This window comes from Rhinolophus ferrumequinum, chromosome 9, assembly GCF_004115265.2.
Source record: "Rhinolophus ferrumequinum isolate MPI-CBG mRhiFer1 chromosome 9, mRhiFer1_v1.p, whole genome shotgun sequence".
Lineage (NCBI taxonomy): Eukaryota > Metazoa > Chordata > Mammalia > Chiroptera > Rhinolophidae > Rhinolophus > Rhinolophus ferrumequinum.
The window spans coordinates 77,214,941-77,242,289 of record NC_046292.1 but is presented as its reverse complement, the minus strand read 5'-3'; the positions used below and the strand labels follow the sequence as shown (position 1 = coordinate 77,242,289).

Genomic DNA, 27,349 nt, shown 5'->3' with positions numbered 1-27,349 from the left:
TTTTCACACTGTAACAGTGTCGAAACAACTTACTAAAACCAAAATAACAAAAACACTAAAGAAATTTCTAAATAAATCACCATAATTACACCTCACTCTAATGCAACAAATACTTTTCTATTATAAATTTCACTTTTTATGAAAGATCATTGGCTGGGACACACTATTCTGGAGACTTACAAAAAGCAAAAACCAGGTTCTCTTCCTGTTTGTTGGGGTCTCAATAGCCCAGGCAATGAAATGAGCGGGGTGGTTGCCTCTCTTTCTAACCCCATCCCACTTTTACTAGAAGTGAAGCGAAATCTTAGGTGTGAAGCTGGGAATGGAAATGTGAAGAGGCGCCTCCCTGACAGACACCCCTGGGGAGTTCAGTGCACATTTAGGTTCGGGAGCACAGTCCCAGGATGAAGAATGATCCTGTGGACTTCTGGCTCGAGTCCTCCCTGAACTTGTTAGAAGAGGGACCGAAAAGCTGATGTCGGCCAGCAATGCAGATTCTGCTTGAAGATCAGTGCAGAGGAAGTTAAAGCCTTTTAAACAAACGGGTGTTTGGTTTGTAAAAACAGTTATGGGTAAGGATGACCTTATCCTTCACCGAGCTGCTTTCTAGTTCAGTCAGCTCTTTGTTTTGCTCAGTGCTGGCACTCCCATCCCCTTCCACAGCTGTTCTTGGGGTGCTGGACCAAAACAGTGACCCTCAATTTAAGGGAAGAAATGGCGGCACTCAGGAGCAGAGTGTTCAGAAGTGGTCAATCTGTTATTTATATACAGAATTCACTACTTTCCTTAGACATAAGAGCAAAATTGCATTTTGTTCCAATATGAAAGGTAAACATAATAAACTGACCTGGTAACTTCCAAAGCCCAAACCCCAACTGCTTCAGGAATTCACGCATACGTCCCCAATGCACCTTTAATCCTATGGGCACTTAATGATTGTACCCTATCAATTCTATGATGCATGTTATACCCCTTCATATATTAATACCTCTGAAAATGTGTTGTGTCTTAAAATTACTGATATGATATAGTTTAATTGAAAGTATTTTTTCTTAATTATACCTAAAATAATGGTGCATATAATAAGCCAAGAAATCATTGATTTGATGAAACAGGATAGATGCTTCCAGGGGAATGAAAGAGATTGATGGATTGCTAAGCATGTGAATGTATGTGAATGCTTAATTCAAAGAGCCCATATGCAGTTTAAAAGACACCGCTTCTATATACTTCATGCTTCCACTCTGACGCCACGCAAGCAGACTTGTAGACTAGCTCTCCACAGGCAGTTGGGTAACCACATTAATATGCACCACAGCCTTTGCTAAAGCAACTACTGTCTACCTCGTCATGAAACCTTCCCTGGGAATGACCATATATGTGCTGTGTCTATGAGATGCACCTCAGATGGAAAGACACAAGTGAAAAGGCTAGTACATCACATAGAAAGTGTCAAGAGACAACGCGGCTGGACTGTCCCAGCATGAGAACTAGAACTGGGGAGTAAATTCCAGAGGTAAATCCCATCACAGAGAGGATCAGAAAACACTACGGTTGAAATCTAGGCTAGAGTGCCCCAAAGTCAGGTGGGGAGAAGTGGGATGGAATGAATCCAGGACCTAAATTAGAGTTAAGAAACAATTACATTTTAAACAAATACTTTAATACCTTAAAAATGGTTACAGTTGTGTCAAAGTTGTGATTGTGGTTTATAGGTAAGACTAAACACACATCTCGCTCTTGTGCCAAGTACAAGAGACAACAACAAAAAAAAGTGAATGGTTTCAAAATTCAAAGAATAAAATTGTACACGAGGCACGCAAACCTGAGTACGGATACAAACCACATCACTAGTACACACTCACTGGAATTAGGAGCTGTTCCAAAGCCAAATGCAGACTGACCAGGCTGTTGTCTAAACACAGGAGAGTGGCCACCGCTTGATGTTCCCCCAATAGCAGGTGGTGCGGACTGAGTACCAGAAGAAAATAATACTCTATAGGATGATAGACATCCAAAGCCTGGGGAATTCCACTGGCAGGCAGCTTGACTTTGTCCAAATGTTGGTGTCTGGTTCACACTAAATGCTGGATTAGCAAATGGTGCTGAAGGTCCAGTGCCAAATACACAGGAGGATCCTAGAGGCCCAAAGAAACACTTAAATGACCACGACAGCTCAAATGAGATAATCCTCAAGAAATCTCCATGAACTCAGAAGCAAATTCCAAGCTTCCTTTCAGACTCTTACCCTGTGGAACAAATGCCACCAGCTTTGGATGATGATTCTAGGAATTGTGGGAACACAATTCTCTCTACCACTGCTTCATAAAACAGACTCCATATAACAAAACCTTCTATTAACAAGACTCCAGACCCTTGCATTCAAAATTTTATGATAATGGAATATATCTAAGAAAACAGCTGACCTGTAATTTCTTACCAGAAATTTAACACATAGCAGGACTCAGCTAACGTTGTAATCATGAATATACTGCATAATGAGATCTAATGTCTAATAAAATAAACCCCAGTGTCTGGTTACTTACAACTTACATTTAAAAAAAAAAAACCCCATGGAAAAACAAAAGGTAACGTTCTTGCTGAAGTAGAAAAACCTCTTCCAACAGTTAACTATGCTAAACTTGAACAAAAATGTACATTGTACCACATGGTGAATAACTCCAACATCGTGGGTATGAATGACCTAAGGGCATCCATGCTGCTTTGGGATAACTTGCTGCATTATTTCCTAGAGTTGACGTACTTATAGTTAAAGGCAATCCAAGCACAACATGCCTGGGTAGTTTTCTCTTTTGTAAAAGTATCTGCAATGCTAGATGTGGCTGTAGCTCCAAAGTTGAAACCAGACCTTACAGTATTATTACTGCAGACTCCTGCACCAGAGACACATGGGGTAACAGCTGTACCCGTGGTAGACATGGTTGCTGGTTTGCTTTCTTTAGAAAACACCAAAAACTGAGATGTACTGGACCAGCATGACCAAAGGCTGAGCTGCTCACAGTGCTGGCCTGTCTGTACACAGAGGCAGCCACAGCTGCCCTGGAGGAGGACATGGAACTACCAAATATACTGCCAGTAGCTGAAGTGGCTGGTGGACCTGAATTAGAGGAACTGTTGTTCAAGGAACTAAAATTGGGCTTTGCAGAACTTTGATCTGGATGACAGAAATTAAGAAACAAACAAAAATCTTTAAGAAGTAATCAGAGAAAGCGTTTTTTCCTACCTTACAATCGAAGAATTCATTAGAAAACAGAATTGTTTTTTATGCACATTTATCAAATGGGCATCTGTTCTATTAAATGGGGATGTAATCACCCACATCCAGCTCTTCGTTTATGACTTATGGATTTTCTGACTTACATAGGAAAACCTTCAGCTTTCAGATTAATAAAAACAAACATGTGCCTTACATGCAAATTAACCGGAACCGTATTTGGATAACAGGTTAACATAGTGGGAGGTAGTTTTACTTTGATCAACTTGATTTTGCAATTTCTGCTGGAGGACTTATGACTTCAATTAGTCCAAATGAGAGCCAATTTTCTCTGCAGCATTCAGTGACTAGTGCATCCTCTGCGCAGTAATTTATAACTCTACCTTCACGACATATTAAATTTCTAAATATATGTGCATGTGTTTCGTCTACAGTTATTGTGACTAGACTGTTTTAATTATTGTAGCTTTATAGTATGGTTTGCTACTTATTAAGGCAAATCTGTCTGTGTGCCTGCCCCTGTCCCTAAGATTTCTGATGCATTTTCCCTTCCATCTGAATTTTAGAAGTAGCTCTGTTGGCTAAGCTCCATTAAAATCCTTCTAAGAACCAAAATTACATTGGGAGGGGGACAGGGAGGGAGAGGAATGTTCTCTCTCAGGAACTAGTGTTAAATATGTCTTTTACGTCAGCATGTGACAGGTTCTACAGCTATTACAAAATACCAATGAGAAATGTTAGAAAATACAAATAAGATAGGTTGTCTAACTATTTAGTGCCCATTTGGAGGAAGGCTACTGATTGTTATATGGCAATCCTGAATCCATCCCCCTTCCTGAAGACTTGAAAAAACTCTTCCAATAATGTGTCAGTTCCAGTACTGTGTAGAGACAGGGCTGGTCACATTACGGGGTGGGTCACATGGCATGACTGACAGAAAACGGAGCACGCTGGCTCACTCTCACGTCACTATATGGGAGTCATTCATTCTGGAACACCCACTTATCTAAATTATCTCTGGCTGTTGTCACTTCTTCCCGTTACCTGAGTTCTCGATTTTATTGGTACGTTCTCTTCCATCTGGCCAATAAAATTGCTCCCTGAGGTTCCATCCTTAGTCCACTACCCATCTCACCAGTTATCATCCACTCAGATGGTTTTAATCACCAACAAAACAGTTTCCTGACTTGTACGTGCACTCCACTTCTGAGCTTCATCCCCGTGGTCTCTTTCCACTATTCACCTGATTATCTCGGCTAGACGGCTCGTCTTCCCTGACATATTTCTCAAACCTTCTTCATTCTGTTTCCTGACTAGCCATCTGCTGCTATTCTAATTCAAACTCCCCTTACTTCTTGAACAACAGCCTTCTCATTGAGACCTCTGCCCTTGGTCCCTTAAATCCATCCTTCCAAGAAGCAACTAGTGCCATGATTCCTCTGTGGTTATTCCTTGAGCAAATTAACTGTTGTAAAGTTTTATTGCTGCCACTCACTTAAGTTAGCAGATCTCAGTTTAGCCTGTCTTCTCTATTCACTCTGTTCACTCACTTTCCATCACTTTTATTACCACGACGTATTCAAAAAGTGTGGGCTAATGACTCACAACTCTGTACCTCTAGCCCAGAGGGTCCATTATCAATATATCCAAAGGCTTCACATATATCTGAAACTCAATTTCACAGCTTGAATCAACATGTCTTCCACTATAACTTATTCTACATCCTCACCCTTATGTGATTTCCTTAGTACACATCACCATTATCTTTGCCTGTATTTTCCACACAACTTCCTAATCTGTCAACTGGTCTCCAAATTTTGTCACCTCCAAATCTATCCTTCATAAAGCTACCAAGTAATTTATCAAAATACACGTATGAGCATATCAATCCTCCACTTAAAAAGATGGCTCATCTTTCACAGGATGAATTCAAGCTTCATTAATACATGTATGAGCTTTCGTTCTTTGTGCTTCACAATTTATTGCCTGACTCAAAGTTTTATTCTCCCTTCTTCTCAGAATTAATTTCACTTTCCTACATGTATGAGGACTTCCTTATCATTATTTTTTATGGGTGAAGGAGTGTCAGGTGGGAAGAGAAAGATAATTCAGAATGAAGATTCTGAAATCTCATTCTCATGGAGAGATCCAGTAGGAATTAGAAATATGGCTCAGCCCTTGTGTTCAGACAGGGGTGTAGGCTAATAACTCAAGAGCTTGTCATTGTAGACATAAAACTACACACAGAAGTCCTAGGGTGCTCATATCGTGTTTTATTCGCATCCATGTCACCACATGTCTGTACCAAATAATTATATAACAGTATTACAAAAACTGCAAAGAGACATTTCCAGATGTGAATCTTTAGTAACTCTTAAATTTGAACAGAGCAACAGGAGAAACTCAAACCAAACTACATTTCTCTGGCTGCCTAAGTATGCCTTTTTCATTGATGTTTCAGTAGCTCACTCTCAAGGCAGTCTCTCTGGCAGATAGCATACAGGTACAGGTATCACCATTAACATGCAGCCACATTCTTTGCATAAAGCAATACTCTCTACTTCTTCATGAAACCTTCCCTGGAAGTAACCACTTGCCACCTTATTTATACTCAGAGAAAAACAAAGTACTGTTTTATTCTGTATAAAGGTTTGCCAAAGATTGTTCCCTTCTAAGATCTTTCACCATGTATATTAGTCAACTTTGAAAATGATCAAGAAGACTAAGAAATTTCTCATAAAAAGGCATAGAAACAGGAAGTTAAAGTATATACTGGGCTGATTAACACACAGCCTATCCTGGCCCCAAGCAAATCATTTTAACCTCAAGAAAGAAAACTTAAGATGTATGAGGAAACGCTCATCCCAAACCATTTAAAATATTCAGGTTTTTTTAGTGATTAGACAGAAAATAAAGTAAAATGTTCTACTGAATGATGAGCAAAATCCTTCCAAATGGCCATAAATGTACCTGGTTTTTCACAGGACACACATTTCTTGTCTTCAGCATTATTATACACACAGCATAGTGTACATTGCCAAGACCCCACGGGCCTTTTGAATTTCTTTCTTAAGGGACCAGTGGTTACAGTGCAGCCTGAAGATGAAGCAGACACAATTCCAGCACTTTCTGAAGCCACTGGCAATGTAAGGACTCGCTTAAAACAAATTCCTGGTTTCAGTGTTTCACAAGCTATGCATCTTCTTGCTTCTGGTTTATTTTTCACTAAACAGGTATCACAATCCCAAGTTCCTACTGTTGGTTTAATTTTTTCTCCAAAACCTGACCCTGATGTAGAAAGAGCTGGTCTGCTACTTTTACTTGATTTTTCAATTCCAGAGTGTTTAGCAGTATCGCTTGGTGGCAATTTTGTTGCATAACGGACGACGCACTTGTTGTCTGTAACTTTGTTCAGGAGTAGACAAGTATCACACTGCCCCGATGATCTAGCTTTTAAACTTTCTGAACGCGCCATTCCACCAGAAGAAAAGCCACTTATTGCTGGTCTTGTGTATACAACAGGGCCTGTGGTGGTAGGCTGAGTTGCAAGAGAATCTGTCTTCGGTGATGTGAAACCTACTGTGGGAGGAAAGAGGAGTGAAAAGAATAAGGTAGGGAAGGCTTTCCAATCAAAACATTAACTGAAATGTTATTACTGAGAGAAAATATATCTACCTTATTGCTCAGTTATAACAATCCAAGATGGACTACTTAAAAAGTGATTTTCACTGAGCACTATTTAGTCATCGTATAATTAATCAGTGACACTTAGACCTAGTTAAAATCTCTTAGATTAGTGCAAAAGTAATTGCGGTTTAAAAGGTTAAAAACAATTGCAAAAACTGCAATGACTTTTGCACCAACCTAATACAAAAGATGTTTTATTCAGAGGATATCACCTTCTTCCTCTCGAAGTTTCTACTTATTATAATTCAACCAATACCTAAGTTTAGGCTTTAATTTGTAGTAATGTACTGACCGATGCTACTGTCATCTATTTTTGCTACACTATGTTTTGCCTTCCTGATGCCTGATCTACATACAGCATATTTATAGCTTTCTTCCCTCATCTGTCTCTCCTTTCATGCCCTTGGCTATATAAAATAACTTCAGTATCTCTTATCTTTGAATTTTAGCCAGTTATAATCCACTATTGTGGTATCCTCTACTTTTGGTCAAAACAGCTGAGTTGTGTAGATATGGTCATGGTACAGATGTCCCTCCAAAATACAACAGAGTAGGAAGAATTATTTTTAATTCTATTAAACCCTGTAGACCTTTACAATAGTAACAGTTCAATGACAAATGTGATAACCAATTCTAACAGCCATGTACCAAACCACCTGGTAAGTCCCAGCAATATGAAAATTATTAAGACCCGGTCAATCCTAATGAGCACAAGCTCATGCTACTCAAATCCATGCCTACACACCATGACCAAACAGTGATTCCAACAGAATTGCCTCAAGTGACTTTACAAGTATAATCTCAGAGCCTTTCACATGGTTACACATGTTGTAACCACCGAAGGTGTATTTAGACAGCTAAGGTATTCATGCAGAACCATGAAATAACAGGAGGAAAAAAGTTTCTGTGCTACCAAAAACTGCTATCATTGATTTGATTCACGGAAATTACACTTTATTTGTGGGAATGACGTTTCAAAGTTCTTAACTTTGAACTAATTAACTTTTCTTTTACTCATACCAACAAACTCAGAGACCCATTTTTCCAGCCTTTAGCACCATAGGAAAAGAAAATTGGAGGGCAAAAAGATATAGAAGGTTGTTGAGGTTTTTTTTTTAAGAAAAAAGAGTTTGTATGAGCCAAACTAATGACATATGAAGGGGAGCAGGAACTCAAAGGCTCCTGGTAGAGAGTTTCTAGTGCTACCAAGAAATAATTCTGCTTAGACCAATGGCAAAACAATTCCACATACCTCAGTTACTCCCAGTGGTCAACAATGTTTTATTTTGTAAACGTGTAATGTGAGTAACTAAGTTTGGCAAATTGTTAACAGTTACCATGTCAAGGTATTACAGATTTCTATACTTTCCACTTTTTCATATTTCTCCTCAGAAGAACATACGACTCCAATTTTCCATATTTAAGAAAGTTAAAATGGAAGAGGAATGGACATTATGAATGCAAAGTATGACTTATATGAGGTAAATTATATGAATTTGATGCTTACCTACTACTTGGTTCATTCTAGTAGAGGATTTCAGGAATTTTGCTTTAACTGCATAAAATCATCTAAATCACTGAGACTCCTACAGGCAGTGCACTTATGTATAAAATGAGATGGCTAGACCAACAAAACCTAATTCTTCTAAGGTTGTTGTAGAAGACAATCTTACTTTGAAATTCCTATTCAATTATACATGAACACATCTACTAGGTTTAAGCTCTTTCTGAGCAACTAGATTCTCTTATAAACACTTGTATATTCTTATTGTACACATCACAATTGAACTTGTGACTATCCTCTGTTATTTTCATACTGAAAACTTATTCCCATTTGAGGATTTCTAGTCATCGACTTCAAATGATTACCTCCTAGATTTTACATTTTGTTTCAAGTAAGTACTGTACCTATTATATATTTTGGAATTAGAAAATTTTTATTGGTCTTGATACACACACACACACACACACACACACACACACACACACACACACACACACCACAACTGGAGAATAATGGGAATAGAACAAGGCAGTTCATGTCTTTCTCACGGGAAACACATGTCTAAGCATATCATCAGGTTATTTACTTTTATTGTATATTAGATTGTCTCTATTAATAGGTAATTCCTTTCTCATTCTATACTTGCTTCATATTCCCCTTCTATACTTGCCTCTCAGAGACTTCATTACAGTGCAAAGTCTTTAAATTCTAAAGAAATAGTTTCAAGATATTTCCCTCAAAATGAGTACCTCTGACTACATCCACATTCAGAAGTCAAGCACCTATCTAATTAGCCATAATTTTTAAAAAGCCTAATGTATACCAAAAATGACATTAAAATAAGATCATGAGTTTATATTTAAGATTTCAAAGTATCTTAAAGGTAGCTATTATCTTACCAGGCTTCTTCAGAACATCTAGGACACTTTCTTCTTTGAAGATTACACGTTTCAAAGGCTTCTCACAATCTTCATCTAACTGCTTCTTTAAGCTTGAACTCTTCACTGAAGAATTATCTTGAGCTGTGATTTTTTTCATTATAAAAAATATTATTATGCCAAGAAAAAAAGTACAGGACTCCAGTTAAGTGTATTAAAAAGACTTTCAAAGATTATTTGGATGAAATTCTAAACCATCATGGAAAAAGTCACTGAAATTCAAAGAAAGTGAACAAATTTGAAAGTGCAGGGTTAACTTGCCATTGCAAGGAAGTAAAAATACTATTTTCCACACTGTAGATCTCTCCTCCAAAGAGGCGAAAAATCGAAGTTATAGCTATTACACAAGGAATTTTATTGGTAATCAAGAAAATCAAGCTGAAAGACTGAAGAGGGTATGGCATCTAGATAAAACCAATGATACATTGCATGAAATATATAATCAATAAAAAGAAATTTACAATATTGATCAAAAACCTTAAAAAACTTTCAACAAGTGAGTTACTTCATTTCTAGAAAGTCAGCCTACGACTGAAGATACCCTTCAGTTATACTGACAACATGGATTATAAATGCTCAATACAAGGCTGGTTATATACTTTACAGAATGCTGACATAATGGAATGCTGTGCAGACACAAAAATCATTCTTTAAAGCAACATTGTGAAGGGTGCAAGATCGCTAATTAGGTAAATGTTATGCCTATTGCATGGCAGGATCACACCAAAATTACAAAGAAATTATAGACCAATCAACTTCAAGAATCATCTGAAGACTACTGACCAGAACCCCTATAACTAAGGATATACAGAAGAGGCCACACTGAGACTGGCAGAAAGGGCAGAGACTTGAAACGGGCTGACCCCAAGCCCAAAGATACTGGTTGAACACTGGGAGAGACACCTCACTGGAGAAGTTTTGCCCTAGAAGAGGAAGGTGCCCCCACCCCAGGGGTCTTGTGCCAGGAAGAGGAGTTCCCACAAAATCTGGAAGTGAAACCAGCCAGGACACTGTTGGCCCATGCCCGTGAGATGGTAGCCAGATGGAATGCCAGATGACCTCTTCAAGGATCAGTGCAATGACTCACTCACTTGCAAACACTCACCTGGTCTCCGGTGGAGGGGTGGCAAGTAAAGAGGTGCCAGACATATATGAAAAAAGATTATGTTGTGTGGCTTCTGAGTGAGGGTTGGTGGGAGGGCAGTTATTATCTTTGTGTGGAGTCTGCCTCATGTGAAGCCCACAAGAGCATGCCATCTTTTCTATGATGAACTTATCCTCAAAAGGCTAAATCTCAGACAGCATTGATCTGGTAGAATCCCAGCCCCACCCAGCTAGTGTTGCATCATCGAAGGCACTCTCAACACTGGGTATACCAACCCGTCCCTCTCACCTAAGGAGGCTGTTTCAAAGGCTGAGTCTTATGGGCAGCCAGCAGGTGGCAAAAGACCTAGGGGGCCCTGGGCATTTTGCTAAGCTGTCCCAGGCCCACTACTGATGGCAGCCAGCCTCGGTTCACAGTGAGACCACGTCCACCCGCCTCCAAGTCCAGTACAGGCAGTAGCCAACGACATACAACTTTGTAACTCTTACCAGGTAATTGCAAGCCAGTAACAGGCAAGCCTGAAATTGGCCTACACAGGAAACCTTGTCAAGAGACACTATAACAACATACCAACAGCATAGTTTCAGACCACACCAGAGCACTACCTGGTTAGCCTCAAAAGTGGCACACACTCTAAGGGGGTTTCAACAGCAACAGAGCCCATAGGGGCAAACCCCCCTCTTAGTGGTAAGCCTTCACACGGCAGCTCATTCACTGTGGTCATAGCCAATCTTCACAGTCAGTCAGCCTGGGGGTCAAACCCAACCACTGAAGTGCCACAAGCAATCAAGGCTCACCTACAACCAAAGAACACACCTAAGGAAAACTCTTGGAACACATGCACAGGTGATCAGGGAGAGTGCGCCATGGATACACAGGACACATGTTACTTAAGGCCACTGAACAAAGACTGAGAGACATAAGAGCTCTACCTTATACACAGAAGCAAACATAGAGAGGCAGCTAGAATGAGGAAACAAAGAAATATGTCTCAAATAAAAGACAGGAGAAACCTCCAGAAATAAAACAAAATGAAATGGAAGATACCAACCTACCAAAGCAGAGTTCAAAACACTGGTTATAAGAATGCTTAAGGAATGCTGTGAGAATTTCAACAAAGATACAGTAGGCATAAAGATGGCCATAGAAATCATAAAAAACCACTTAGAAATGAAAAATACAATAAGTGAAGTGAAGAATACATTAGCAGGAATCGACAGCTGATCAGATGAAGCAGAGGACTGAATCAGTGATTTACGAGTAGAAGATGAGGAAGTAGAAAACACCCAATGGGAACAACAATGAAAGAAAGACATTTTAAGAGACCTGTGAGACAACATCAAGTGGAACAACATTCACATCATAGGAGTATCAGGGGGAAAAAATGGAAACAAGGGATTGAGACTGTTTTTGAAGAAATAATGACTAAAACCTTCCCTAACCTGGTGGAGGAAATAGACATACAAGACCAGGAAGCACGGAGAGCTGCAGAAAAGAGGAAACCCAAACCCAGACACATCATAATCAAAAAGGCAAAGGTTAAAGACAAAGAAAGATTCAAAAAGCAGCGAGAGAAAGACAACCAGTTACTTACAAGAAAGCTTCCATAGACTGTCAACTGATCTCTCAAGAGAAGCTTGGCAGGCCAGAAGAGAGTGTAAGTAATTATTCAAAGTAATGGAAAGCAAGGGCCTATACCAAAATTAATCTACACAGCAAGGCTATCATTTAAAATTGAAGGAGAGATAGAGAGCTTCCCAGAAAAGAAAAAGCTAAACGCATTCATTATGACCAAGCCAGTCTAAAAGAAGTGTTAAAAGGACATCTTTAAGCAGAAGAAAGGAGGAAAGAAACAAACAATAAAAAATATGAATCATAAAATGGCAATAACAATGATCACGTTGAATGTAAACAGACTAAATTTTCCAAGCAAAAGACATAAGGTAGGTGGATGGATAAGAAAACAGGGTCCATACATATGCTGTCTACAAGAGACGCATGTCAGATTGAAAGACACTCACGGAAGGAAAGTAAAGGGACGCAAAAAAAATATTTCATGCAAATGGAAATGGAAAAAAAGCTGGGTTAATGATATTTATAGACATACAGACTTTAAAACAAAATAGACTTTAAAACAAAGACTATAATGAGAGTCAAAGAAATACATTACATAATGATAAAAAGAACAATCCATCAAGAGGCTATCACCTTATTAAATATTTATGCACCCTACATAGGAACACCGAAATAGATAAAACAAATATTGAATGACATAAAGGCAGAGATTGACAGTAACACCAACAGAGTAGGAGACTTTAACACCCACTGATACTAATCAACAGATCTTCTAGATAGAAAATCAACAAGGAAATAGTGGCTTTCAATGATACACTAGATCAGATGGATTTAATTGACATTTTTAGAGCATTTCACCCCAAAGCACCCAAACATACATTCCTTTCAGGTGCACATGGAACATTTACCAAGATAGTCCACGTTAGGCAACAAAACAATTCTCAGTGAATTTAAGAACACAGAACTCATATCAAGCGTCTTCCCTGACCACAATGGTATAAACTAGACATCAACTACAAGAAAAAATAAAAAACGCAAAAAGACATGGAGGCTAAGTAACATGCTACTAAACAATGAATGGGGCAACAATGATACAAAGGAAGAAATGAAAAGATACCTTGAGACAAACAAAAACAAAAGCACAATGACACAGGGAAAGCAGTCCTAAGAGGAAAATTCAGCAATGCAGGCCTGCCTCAAGAAATAAGAAAACTCTCAAATAAACAGTCTAACTCTACACCTAAGGGAACTGAAAAAGGAATAGCAAAGAAAGTCCAAAATGAGCAGAAGAAACTAAATAATGAAGATCAGAGCAGAAATAAATGAAACAGAGACCAAAAAACACAACAAAACATTAATGAAACCAAGAGTTGGATTTTTGGAGAGATAAACAAAATGAACAAATCTTTAATCAGACTCATCAAGAAAAACAGGGAGAGGACCCAGATATAAAATCAGAAATGAAAGAGGAGAAGTGACAACCACAAAACAAAAAATAAAAAAATTAAAAATTGAGAAAAATACTTCAAGCAGCTATATGCCAACAAAACAGACAATCTAGAAGAAATGGATAAATTCCTACAAGCACACAATCTTCCAAGGCTGAATCAAGAAACAAAAAAAATCTGAACGGACCAATTGCTACCAACGAAACCATATCAGTAATCAACAAGTTCCCAACAAGCAAAAGTCCTGGACCAAATGTTTTCATGGGTCTATTTTTACCAAACATTCCAAAAAGGATTAACACCTATTCTCCTCAAACTCTTCTAAAAAAATCCAAGAGAAGAGAAGTCTCCCCAGCTCATTTTAAGACGCCACCATTACTTTGATTCAAAAACCAGACAAAGGCATTACAAAAACAAAACAAAACAACAAAACTATAGCTCAATATTGCTAATGAAGATAGATGCCAAAATCCTCAACAATATATTAGCAAACCAAATTCAGCAATATGTTAAAAGATCATAAACTACGATCAAGTGGGATTCATTCCTGCTATGCAAGGTTTGTTCAGTATCCTCAAATCAATTAACATTACGCAGTACATATACGGAATGAAAAATAAAAACTATATGGTCATATCAATAAATGCCGGAAAAACATGAGACAAAATCCAACATCCATTTATGATAAGAACTCTCAGCAAAGGTGGACTAGAGGGAACATATCTCAATATAAGAAAGGCCAGACATGGCTAATGCACAGCTTATATCATAATAGGGAAAATGTAAAGGCATTCTCCTTAAGATCAGGAACTAAACAAGGATGCCCACTTTCACCACTTTTATTCAACATAGTACTGGAAGTCCTAGCCAGAACAAGCAGACAAGAAAAAACAAATAAAAGGTGTCTAAACAGGAAACGACAAAGTGAAACTATCATTATTTACAGATGACATGATGCTATACAGAGAGAACCCCTAAAATTTCACCAAAAAACTATTAGAACTGATTAAGGACTTTAGTGAAGTAGCAGGATACAAAATTAATATTCAGAAATCGGTTGCATTTTTGTGTGTCATCCTTGCACAGGGGCCATGATAATCTCTGTATCATTCCAATTTTAGTATATATGCTGCCAAAGCGAGCACTCGGTTGCATTTTTATACACCAATAACAAACTATGAGGAAGAGAATTTTAGAAAAACTTGTCATTTACAATCGCATAAAAAAAATACTTAGGAATGAATTTAATCAAGGAGGTAAAAGAACTGTACTCAGAAAATTATAAGACCTCTAAGAGAGAAATTAAAGAAGATGATAGAAATAAATGGAAACATATACCACGCTCAAGGATAGAAAAATATAACATAGCTAAAATGTCCATACTACCCAAAGCAATCTATAGATTCAATGAAATCCCTATCAAAACATCAAACTTTTGCATTTTTCACCCAACTATAACAAACAATCCTAAAATTTATACGGAACCATGAAAGACCACCAATAGTGATGGAAATATCAAGAAAGAAGAACAAGGCTGGAGGTAGCCTGCTACCCAATATCAAATTATACTACAAGGCCACAGTAATTAAAATAGCATGGTTCTGGCATAAAAACAGACACGTACATCATTTGAACAGAATAGGGAACCCAGAAATAAATCCATGCCTATATGATCATTTAATCTATGACAAAGGAAGCAAGTATTTACATTGGGGTAAAACCAGTCGATTCAATAAATGGCGCTGGGAAATCTGGACAGATACATGCAAAAAAATGAAAATGGATCATCATCTTACACTGCATACAAAAATAAACTCAAAATGCATTAAAGACTTAATATAAGACCCGAAACCATAAAACTCCTAGAAGAAAATAAGGAAGTAAACTCGCAGACATAACCCGCAGTAATATTTTTGCTGATATATCCTCTCGGGCAAGGGAAACAAAAGAAAAAATAATCAAATGGGACTACATCAAACTAAAAGTTTTACACAGCAAAGGAAACCATCAACAAAACAAAAAGACACATATATATCTTTATATGTCTTTGTCTCTCTTTCTCTCTCTCTCATAAATGTGACATTACTTTGTATACCTGAAATTAATTTAAAAAAAGATAAAGAAATACACTTTACATGTGTACAAGTGAAAAACATCCACTTGTGTGGATGTTCACATGTGTACAAGTGAAAAACATACTATTGAATGGGAGATGATTTTGCCAATGATATGTCTGATGAGGGGTAATATTCAAAATTTATGAAAATCTCATACAATTCAATACCAAAAAATCAAACAATCCAATTAAAAAATGGGCCAAAGACATGAAGAGATATTTCTCCAAAGAGGACATACAGATGGCCAATAGACACATGAAAAGATGCTCAATGTCACTAATCATCACGGAAATGCAAATAGAAACCACAATGAGATATCATCTTAAACCTGCCAGAATGGCTGTCATCAATAAATTAACAAACAACAGTGTTGGAGAGGATGTGGAATAAAGGTATCCCTCGTGCACTGTGGGTGGGATTGCAATTTTGTTCAGCCATTATGGAAAACAGTATGGAGGTTCTTCAAAAAATTAAAAATAAAACTACCTTATGACCCAGCAATTCTACTTCTGGATATTTATCAAAGAAACCCGAAACATAAATTCGAAAAAATATATGTCCGCCTATGTTTACTGCAGCATTATTCACAATAGCCAAGATACAGAAACAACTGAAATGCCCATCAAAACACGATTGGATAAAGAAACTGTGGTACATTTACACAATGGAGTATTACTCTGACATAAAAAAAGAATGAAATCTTACTATTTGCAGCAATGAGGATGGTTCTGGAGGATATTATGCTAAGTGAAATAAGTCAGACTGAGAAAGACAAATACCATTTGATCTTGCTTATATGTGGAATCTAAAGAACAGAATAAATGGACAAACAAAACAGAAACAGACTCATAGATACAGAGAATAAACTGATAGTTGTTAGAGGGGAGGATAGGTGAGAAAGGTGAAGGGATTAGGAAGTACAAATGGGTAGTCACAAAATAGTCATGGGAGTGTGAATTACAGTATGGGGAATATAGTCCATACTGTAAAAACTATGTTTGATGTCAGATGGGACCTAGACTTTATTGGTGGGAAAACTTCTTAAATTACATAAATGTCTAACTACTGTGCTGTAGCCCTGAAACTAATAGAAAATAGTATTGTTATCATTAAATATATATATGTATAGTCACATGATGTAAAGTATAGCATAGGGAATATAGTCAATGGTATTGTCATAGCTATGTATGAAATTAGATGGTGGCAGACTAGTTGGGGTTATCATTTTTTGAGGTATGTGAAGGTCTATAGTGTTTTATACACCTGGAACTAGTAATAAAAAAGAACCACAGTTATGGGTAAAAGCAGGTTATAAAATATAAAAGATTTTTGCATGTATATGCAAAAAGGTTTGCATATAAGATGTAATGATGGCTACTAAAGATGGGTGATTTTTTTTTACTGCTTTTACTTTTTATGTTTTCCAAACTTTCCAAAACCAACATATTCTTTTACTGAAAAGAACAAATCTATATTTTGAGTATGATAATGGCTTGGTTGTTATATTTTTAAAGGGGAAGTCTGTTTACAGATTAAAAATGCGTGGGATTTTTCAAAATAACCTCAAAGGTGTGTCCCTATGTGTGAAAAGGGAAAAAGGAAGAAAGGGAGGGAGAGAAGTCGGGACAAGATTGGTCACAAAACAGTAAATGTTGAGACCGAGTAAAGAGTATTGGGGATTCAGTCTATCATGACACTTCGGAGAATGTTTGAAATTTTCTATAATAAAATATAAATAACCTAGTTTCCTTCCTAAGTGATACCAATTAAAAAGTAGTTTCAAAAAAATCCTACCTACCCTTACACCTCACACCATGAAAAAAAATTAACTGAAAATGGATAATTGATCTAAATATAAGGACTAAACAGTAACACTCTTAGAAGAAAACTTAGTAGGTATATCTTCATTACGATGGATTTTGGCAATGAATTCTTAGATATGACAACAAAAGAAAAAGCAAAACAAAATTTAAACTTCAATAAAATAAAAAAACTTTGTGAATGTAAGGACATTATCAAGAAAGTATGAAGATATATTATCAAAACAATCTATTGCATTGGAGAAATTACTTACAAGTCATATGTCTGACAAGGATATAGTATCCACATTATCAAAACTGCTTGCATCTAGCTACAAAGAGACAAACTAATTTAAAAATGGGCAACAAGCTTGAACACACATTTCTCCCAAGAAGATACATAAAGGGCTAACACGCATATGGAAACAGGTTCAACACCATTGATCACTAGGGGGATGTGAATCAAAACCACAATGAAGCATCACTTCACAACCACTAGGACAGTTATAATCCAAAAAAGAAAAATAATTAATGTGGTGAGAAGATGAAGAAATTGGAACCCGTATATATTCGTAGGGGAATGTAAATGAGCCAGCTGCTGAGAAAACCAGTTTTGTGGTGCCTCAGAAATTTACATATACAACTACCATCTGACTTTAACTCCATCCCTAGGTATACACCCAAAGTACTGGGACCAGTATTCAAACAAATACACATACATGCATATTCATAGCAGTGCTGTCCACAACAGCCCAAAGGTGGAAATAGCCCAAAGGTCCATCAATGGATGCACAGAGGAGTTTTAGTATATCCATACAATGGAGTTTCATTCAGCCATAATCAGAATGAAGGACTGATGCATAATACAAAGTGGGTGAGCCAGAAGCAACAAATGGCACTGTATACCTCTAAAATAGGCAAATACACAGAAACAAAACACAGATGGGTGGTTGACAGGATTTGTGGGGAAGGGGAAATGGAAAGCAACTGTTGAATGGATACAAGTTTCCTCTGGGAGTTGTAAAAAGGTTTGGATTTAGAGAGAGGTGGTGGCTGCACAACATTGAGAATATACTTAACCACACTGAATTGGTCCTTTAAAGTGATTAATTGTCCATTTCACCACAATAACAAAAATATGCAAAACACCGAACTTACCTCTTAAAACAATGTGAAAGGAAAACACATGGTTTTATCACTTTATCATATTCTATATTCCTTTATAAAAAAATGAGTTGCCTTTAGCAACTTAAAGTAAAATTTAAGGATTCCCTGAAATGTAGTCAATATGATGGAAAAAGAACATAATGGAAAATTTAGCTGCTGTCACAAAGTAGTTAGTTAATCATGATGTCTACATTTTCAATCTGCTTCTTAATGACGGAAGTGGTGACAATCAGGTGTCGACAAGAGAATACACAATTATCACCATTTAATATGTGCCACTCTTACCTAATGAATTCCTTACAAACTGGGGATTTCCCCAGATGTAATGAAACACAAAAGTTGTTTCAATAAATTGTTACTCATTCAGTTACCATTAATTAGTAAAGAATTTATAAAAATTAAGAATGATTTTCATGTCTTTTCTCATAAACAGGCATGAAAGTGGTCATTGAATAGGTTCATTCCTCTTGAATTCATAGTTAACATTAAAGAAAAAAATCTTGTAACAAGAATTATACCTGAAATGTGTTTGTTACTTTCTCTTACACAGAGCAGTTGCATTCGATGAAAAATAGGATTGCAAACACACCAAATTCTCACTTTGTGCTACTCTCATAATCTATGCTCTTACCAACTTCCATAGCATCCAAAGCCAAATACCTCTGTCACTCTATGTCCTGGCCCTTTGATTAGTTTTAAAACTATCTTTTGAGGGATGATCTACTTTCATAAAACTCCAAAACTTAGGCGATAGTCAAATAAACACTTCTGGATGGGGCACACGAAGTTACCTGATCTCTTAGCCTGTAATACCCACTCCCTCACTCAACACATTCTGTCACTCCAGCTACCTCACGCCCCATAAAAAAAAATCACTCAATGTCTTCCTACTACATTCACGTTAACACCCAATTCTTTACTATAGCATTCAAGAATTTTTAGAATTTAAAGCTACCTCTCAAACACTTGACAGACTATTTGCAATTTTCAAACTATGTCATGCTTTTTCTCTTGTTTCTGTTCCCTTGCACTTGCTGATTACTTGTTGGGTAAAATGCTCGAAAATTCTTGACATGAGTTACTCACAGCAGATGGTTCTTCACTTCTTAAACATCAAACACTTGAAAGAAAAACACCACTACCAAAGAAAATCCTATTATTTCATTCCCTCAATTATGCTCATTTCTTGAGTTCAGAAATTCTGAACAAAGGCCTATTTGCAGAGGCGAGCATAACCCTAACACATAAAAACTCTTGTGAACTGAACCGTAAACCTGAAATCCACTGCAATTATCACGTGGACAACCCTTGAGTTTCCTATAATCAGATTTTATTTATAATAAGCTGTCACTTTATTTTGACAAGTCAAAGACAATGGATGAATCTGCTGATGTAATTATCCCCCGCACAACCAAACTGTAACACTGACATTTAGGGAGCTAAGAATCTCTGAGGATAATTACTAAAAAGCATTGTCAAAAAGTTGGTATTAGCTCCTGTTTCTTTTCTGAGCTAATTCCATACAAGTGAAGGCATTTATGGGTATTGCCCAAGGTGAAAAGAACTTGAAATGCTAGTCTAATATATGCACTATTTTTATGCAAAAGATTATGAGAAATTTTTACTCACCTGAACCACTTGTAACTGGTTCTGAAACACTACTAGAGCCAGAAAGTTCTGCTGTTTTCCCAACAGGTACACTAACTGTAAATCCAATCTGTCAAGAGAAAAGTGATCCTTTAAGTGTCAAATTAGTTTTAAGCAAATCTCCAATAGAGAGATTTCTCATTCCTAGTCAAAAAAATATTTAATTTCACTTATTCTATAAAATTCAGTTTTTCATAGTTTACAGTCTCTAAAATTGGGATGCCTCTTATAACGAATGCTGTGTCATAGTTTAACAGCAGCGTTTTTAATTTCTTAGGCATTTTTTTCTTTTAAAGAAGTATATAGAATAAAATAATGTGTTCCTAATGCCCAATTCTGGATTTTGAAATGTCATTTTCTAATAAAAAGTATGAGAATTTTTGGACAATGGACAGATTTCAGACAGGCAGCGCAGAAACTACAAAATGATCTGGAACATTTCATGGTGACAGAAAACAAGGACACAGTGAAATACGAAGGGCAACATGTCAAACTGATAAACATGCCAAATAAGCGTGGGGCAAACTGAACACAACTAAATATTTTTATCAGAAATATTTATTTCTTAATTATAAATAAATATAAAGTACCTATTGTTTATAGAAACCCAAAACTTTTCTACGTTATGAGCAATTCAAGAAACACGGTATGATTGAATTGATTAGGTCCTTATCTTAATTGAGGACCAAGAGAAACAAAATAGCAATTAAAAGACAGTATGGCTGATAAGGAAATCTGAATACAGAGTATAATTATATCATGTAAATTTTATGGGTATCATAACGGTATTGTGAGTATGCAAAGGAATGTCCTTTTACTTAGGGGATACATGGAAAAGTACTAAGGGTATTAAGATGTTTGCATTTAGCTATCAAATGGCACATGAAAAAATACATATGCTTATTTGAATTTGTCTGTACACATGTATACACGTATGTACACATATACATATATATAGAAAATAGTATGTAGGAGTTCACTCATTCAACTTTTCTGTAGATTACATATGTTTATTAACTTTAAAGAAAAATAATGGTATTTTGTACCACTAATGATACCTTGGATTTAAAAAAATACAGAATATCTTTAAAATCAATAAATATGACATATTGCTTGGTTACTACTTACAGATGATGGAGGTAGTACATACGCCTCAGTAGATTTTATAATTGGAGATGAAAATACGAATATGGGATGGTCAGTGTTGTTTGAAGAGGTCATTTGTACCTGTTTTTCCAAATTATTAAAGAAATACAAAAAGAGCTTTTTAGAAAAAGAAATTTACTCCTTATTTGGATGCCTTTATTTGTTTCTCTTGCCTGATTGCTCTGGCTAGGACTTCCAATACTATGCTGAATAGCAGTGGTGATAGGGGGCAGCCCTGTCTCATTTCTGAACATAGAGTAAATGGCTTCAGTTTTTCACTGTTAATGAGCGGAGGGTTTTTCATATATGACCTTTATTATGTTCAAGTATTTTCCTTCTATACCCATTTTATTAAGTGTTTTAATCATAAATGGAAATTGTATCTTGTCAGAGGCTTTTTCTGCATCTGTTGTATAATTATAAGATTCTTGTCTTTTCTTTTGTTTATGTGGTATAGGACATTGATCGATTGGCGTATGTTGAACCATCCTTGTGCCCCTGGGATGGACCACACTTGACCGTAATGTATAATCTTTGTAATGCTTTGTTGTATTTGATTTGCTAGAATTTTGTTTATGATTTTTGCATCTGTATTCATTAGAGATATTGGTCTGTAATTTTCTTGTTTTGTGTTATCTTACCAGGTTTTGGTATCAAGGTAATGTTGGACTCATAAAATGAATTAGGAAGTACTGCCTTTTTTTCAATTTTTTGGAAGAGTTTGAGGAGGACAGGTGTTACATCCTCTTTGAATGTTTGGCAGAATTCACCAGTGAAGCCATCTGATCCTAGACTTTTGCTTTTGGGAGGTTCTGGATGACTGATTCAATTTACATACTTCATCGGTCTATTTAGTTTTCCAAGAGGGGTGGGGGGTTACTAAGATTCGGCAAGAACAGAGAAGATGTAAGAAATACTACCAGTCATCTTATCTAACTTCTCTAGAACACTATAGCCAACAAATGCATTATATACCTTCTTAAAAATTCATTTATCAAACCACACACAGGGCTATAAAACAACTCTCAATGCATTTCAAAACACAAAAATCATGATTAAAATCAGTTTTAATCCAGGAATCACATAAGAAATCAATAAGAAAATTTAAAAAAAGAATGCATAAAAGCACTACTATAATATCCTAAGTGATAATAAGAGAATTACGTTGCAGCCTGAGAAGAGGGAAACATTTCTTAGGACACAAAGGACAGTAACAATAATGGGAAAAGATACATAAATTCAAACTTCATAAAATTTAGAACATCTGGTGATCAAAAAATACTGTTAAGAGAATAAATGGAGAATCAACAGATTAGATGAAACAAGGATCAAATGAGCAATTTAGAAAACAAGGTAGCAGAAAGCAGCCTAGTAGAACAGTAAAAATATAAGAAAAATGAAAAAAAATTTAAAAACGAGGAGAGTTTAAGGGGCATCAGGGATAACATCAAGTGTACCAACACTCACACTATAGGGGTACCAGACAAAGAAGAGCGAGAGCAAGGAATTGAAAACCTATTTGAAGAAATAATGATAGAAAACTTCCCAAACCTGGTGAAGAAAGTAGACATACAAGTCCAGGAAACACAGAGTCCCAAACAAGATGAACCCTAAGAGGCCCACAACAAGACACATCGTAATTAAAATTCCAAAGGTTAAAGACAAAGAGAGAATCCTAAAAGCAGCAAGAGAAAAGCAATTAGTCACCTACAAGGGAACTCCCATAAGTCTATCAGCTGAGTTTTCAACTGAAACTTTGCAGGCCAGAAGGGATTGGCAGGAAATAAAGTGATGAAAAGCAAGGACCTACAATCAAGATTACTCTACCTAGCAAAGCTATGATTTAGCATTGAAGGACAGATAAAGAGCTTCCCAGACAAGAAAAAGCTAAAGGAGCTCATCATCACCAAACCAAAATTACGAGAAATGTGAGAGGCACTTCTGTAAGAATAATAAGTAAAAAACAAACAAGATAAAAATATGAATAATAAAATGGAAATAACTACATATATATCAACAATTACTTTAAGGGTAAATGGTTCAAATGCTCCAATCAAAAGACAGAGTGGCTGAATGGATAAAAAAAATAAGACCTTTACATATACTGCCTGCAAGAGACTCACTTCAGATCGAAAGGCACACACAGCTTGAACATAAAGGGATGGAAAAAGATATTTCATGAAAATGGAAATGGAAAAAAACAAAACCCAAAAAAATCTAGAGTGGCAATATTTATACCAGACAAAATAGACTTTAAATCAAAGGCTATAGCAAAAGACAAACAAAGCTCCAGTAATCACACTTCAGGATATTTATCTGAAGAAACCGAAAGGCTACTTCAAGGGGTCATGTGCATCCATATGTTCACTGCAGCATTGTTCACAATAGCCAAGATGTGGAGGTGGCCTGGGTATCTGTGAATGAATGCATGGATAAAGAGTAGGTGGTACATACATACAAAGGAATATTGCTCAGCCATGAATGGGAATGGGTTCTTGCCATGTGCGGCCACATGGATAGACCTGGAGGGTACTGTGCTGGGTAAGGTATGTCAGAGAAGGACAGATGAATTGCGATTTTGCTTATTGGTGGAATCTAAGAACAAAATAAACAAACAAATAAAACAGAAACAAACTCATACATACAGAGTATATATGAATGGTTGCCAGATGGGACAGAGGTGGGGGTGGGAGAGAAAGGGGAGGAATGAAGAAGTACAAACTGGTTGTTACACGGTAGTCATGGAAATGTAGAGCATGGCATAAAAAATGTAGTCAATAATATTGTAATAACTATGTATGGTGTCATTTGGGTATTAAGTTTATCACAGTGATATATGGGAGGAGCTTGGAGGCAGGGTGAAAAAGGTGATGGGACTAAGAACAGTCATGGGGATGTAAAGTACAGCACAGAGAATATAGTCCAGAATATGGTAATAATTACGCATACTGTCAGATGGGCACTAGACTAGTAAGAGGGATCACTTCTTAATTTATATAAATGACTAACCACCATGGAGTACACATGAAATAAAGATAAAATAATATTGAAGGCCAAAAAAAGGGAAGGAAGAAAAAATAGAAGGAAGGAAGGTAGGGAGGGATGGATGGAGGGAAAAAATGGAAAGCCAAAGTGGGAGAAAAATACATATAAAGCATGTAGCACACAAAGTACTTGTGTCCAGAATTTATAAAGAGCTCCTACTAGTTAATAATAAGACAATCCAATTTTTTAAATGGCAAACGTCCTGAAGAGAGACCTCACAAAGGAAGGCATGCACATGGCCAAGAAGCACATAAACAAGAACACATTACTAGTCATGAGGGAAATGCACAGTAAAATTACAATGACACAGCAGCATACACAAAGCAGAATGGCTACAATTTAAAAGAGCGCAACCAACTACTGGTAAGGATGTAGAGTGACAGAACAGTTCACACACTGTTGGGGGGACATTAAACTATTATTCGCACCTCCACTTGTCGGTATTTACCCAACAGAAATAAATATATGTCCACAAAAAGGTACAGGAAAATTCACAGCAGCTTTTCATAAGAGCCTGTCAGAAAACACTACACATTGAATAAGTGTACTGATATGAACATTTAGAACAAGCAAAACCAATAGATGGTGAGATAAATGAGAATACCTATTGCCCTGGGGCAGGAGGCAATGAGTATTGACTGGAAAGGAGCATGAGTGAATTTTCTGCAAGATTGGAAATGTTCCACATTTCAGTAGGCTTTGGATTACACAGTTGTAAACACCTGTCCAAGTATTTCAATGGTACACCTAAGAATTTTACAACTCAAGACATCATCAAAATGGTGGCTTGAGATGAGGCTCTGGAAATCTCCCCTAGAATTTACAACAAATTAAACAGCTATAACTCCACAAAGGACTCCCTGAACAGCAGACAGGTAAGATGAAGAGGCTCACTACTGAATTCACCTAAAGGTGGGCAAATTGCACGAGCAGGCGAGGAGAGATGGGAGAAGTGTGGAGAAGGATCCGGGTGGGTGCAGGATGCAGTGGTTTAAGCCCTCACTGCCAAGCAGAGAACAGAAATCTGAGACTAGCTGTCCCATCCCTACCCTCCCAAAGCTCGCTCGCCCAGCCCACACCTGCCAGTGCTGGTAGTGTAACAGTAGCAGTGTCAGATCAAAAGAACAGAATATTTGCTTTTCTGAGAACTGTGGTCCACAGACACGGACTCGCAGCCCAACTTGTTCTGGCAAAGGGGAGGGAGCTGTGGAGGCAGGACTGGCTGTGGTGGTAGTCACTGCCATTGATCTGGGCCACCTCTCACAACTCACCCCGCCCGTGTCCCCATCTATCTGGGCAGATCCCTGTAGGAGTAAACAGAATTGCTGAAACACACGGGCTCTGAATCTGGTGCAGGAAGAGTTTTGGAACTTCAAAAGCTCTCCGCGTCCCCACAGGGACGTGGCGCCCTATGACCCAGGCGAACTGCTAACAGAGGAGAAGCTTGCCGTCAAGGGAATCCCGCCATTGTGTGAAAAGCTGGAACAGTGCAAAGAAAACATAAACTACAGTGTGAGAGAGAAAAAAGGGCTGCAGTAGGAGAGAAAATAAAACATTCTACCAACACATATTGGAAAACAAAAGAAAGACCTCTTCCTATCTACCTGTTGCAGAACCCACTCCTTTAGATGTCTAGGAAGAGAAATAATAAACCATTAATTGCCATGAATAAAAAAGGCAACAAGACAGCTCAGAAAGAAAGTGGAAAGTCTCCAGAAAATGAAGTTAAAGATATGGAAATATGTGACTTAAATGACAGAGAATTCAAGATTGCAGTTTTGAAAAAACTCACCGAGATGCAAGACAATACAGAAAGGCAGTTTAATGAACTCAGAAACACAATCAAAGAACAACATGAGCATTTTACCACAGAGGTTGAAATTTTAAAAAAGAACCAAGTAGAATTTCTGGAGATTAAGAACTCAATAGAAGACATTAAGAATGAAATAGCCAGCTTAGGAAGTAGAGTTGACCAGATGGAGTAAAGAATCAGTGACATCAAAGATAGAAACCTGGAAATTACACAGACGGAAGACGAAAGAGACTTGAGAATTAAAAGAAATGAAAGAACTCTACAAGAACTTTCTGACTCCATCAGAAAGAGCAATATAAGAGTAATGGGCATACCAGAAGGAGAAGAAAGAGAGAAGGGAACAGAGAGTATATGCACACAAATAGTCGATGAGAACTTTCCAAACTTGTGGAAAGAACTGGATCCTCGAATCCAAGAAGCAAATAGAACACCTAATTATCTCAACCCCAACAGGCCTTCTCCAAAGCACATTGTATTGAAGCTGTCAAAAATCAACGACAAAGAAAGAATCCTTAAGGCAGCCAGGGAAAAGAAGACGGTAAACCACAAAGGAAAGCCCATTAGATTATCATCAGATTTTTCAGCAGAAACTCTACAAGACAGGAGAGAGTGCAACCAAATATTCAAACTATTGAAAGAGAGAAATTATGAGCCAAGAATAATATACCCAGCAAAGATATTTTTAGATATGAAGGAGGAATTAAGAACTTTCCAGACATACAGAAGCTGAGGGAATTTTCTAATACATGACCTGCACTACAAGAAATACTAAAGGAGGCCATTCGACCACCATCAACAGGGACAATTTGTGGCAACCAAAACATAAAAACGGGGAGACTAAAGGCCTGAACCGGAATATGGGAGTGGAGAAAGTAAGCATGCTGAAGAAAATGGAATACTCTAAATATCAAACTTTCTTTTACATAAACTTAAGAGTAGGGCCGGCCCGGTGGCTCAGGCGGTTAGAGCTCCATGCTCCTAACTCCGAAGGCTGCCGGTTCGAATCCCACATGGGCCAGTGGGCTCTCGACCACAAGGATGCCAGTTCAATTACTCACTCCCGCAAGGGATGGTGGGCTCCGCCCCCTGCAACTAAGATTGAACATGGCACTTTGAGCTGAGC

The 27,349-nt window shown here is 37.3% G+C and overlaps 1 protein-coding gene and 1 non-coding gene across 2 annotated transcripts in view; both read right to left on the bottom strand.

The window, feature by feature from the left end:
- Positions 1-285: 285 nt before the first annotated feature.
- LOC117027110 (nuclear pore complex protein Nup153-like) overlaps positions 286-27,349 on the bottom strand; it is an 85,155-nt gene continuing 58,091 nt past the window's right edge. Inside the window, 8 exon segments of the mRNA XM_033114506.1 lie at positions 286-530; positions 1,866-2,144; positions 2,832-2,993; positions 2,996-3,175; positions 6,206-6,811; positions 9,326-9,448; positions 20,205-20,292; positions 21,351-21,449. Of these exon segments, the coding sequence (XP_032970397.1) occupies positions 286-530; positions 1,866-2,144; positions 2,832-2,993; positions 2,996-3,175; positions 6,206-6,811; positions 9,326-9,448; positions 20,205-20,292; positions 21,351-21,449 (1,782 nt within the window).
- Positions 14,534-14,637, bottom strand: LOC117027927 (U6 spliceosomal RNA). The gene has a single exon (XR_004424039.1). It is a non-coding gene; the product is annotated as a U6 spliceosomal RNA (small nuclear RNA).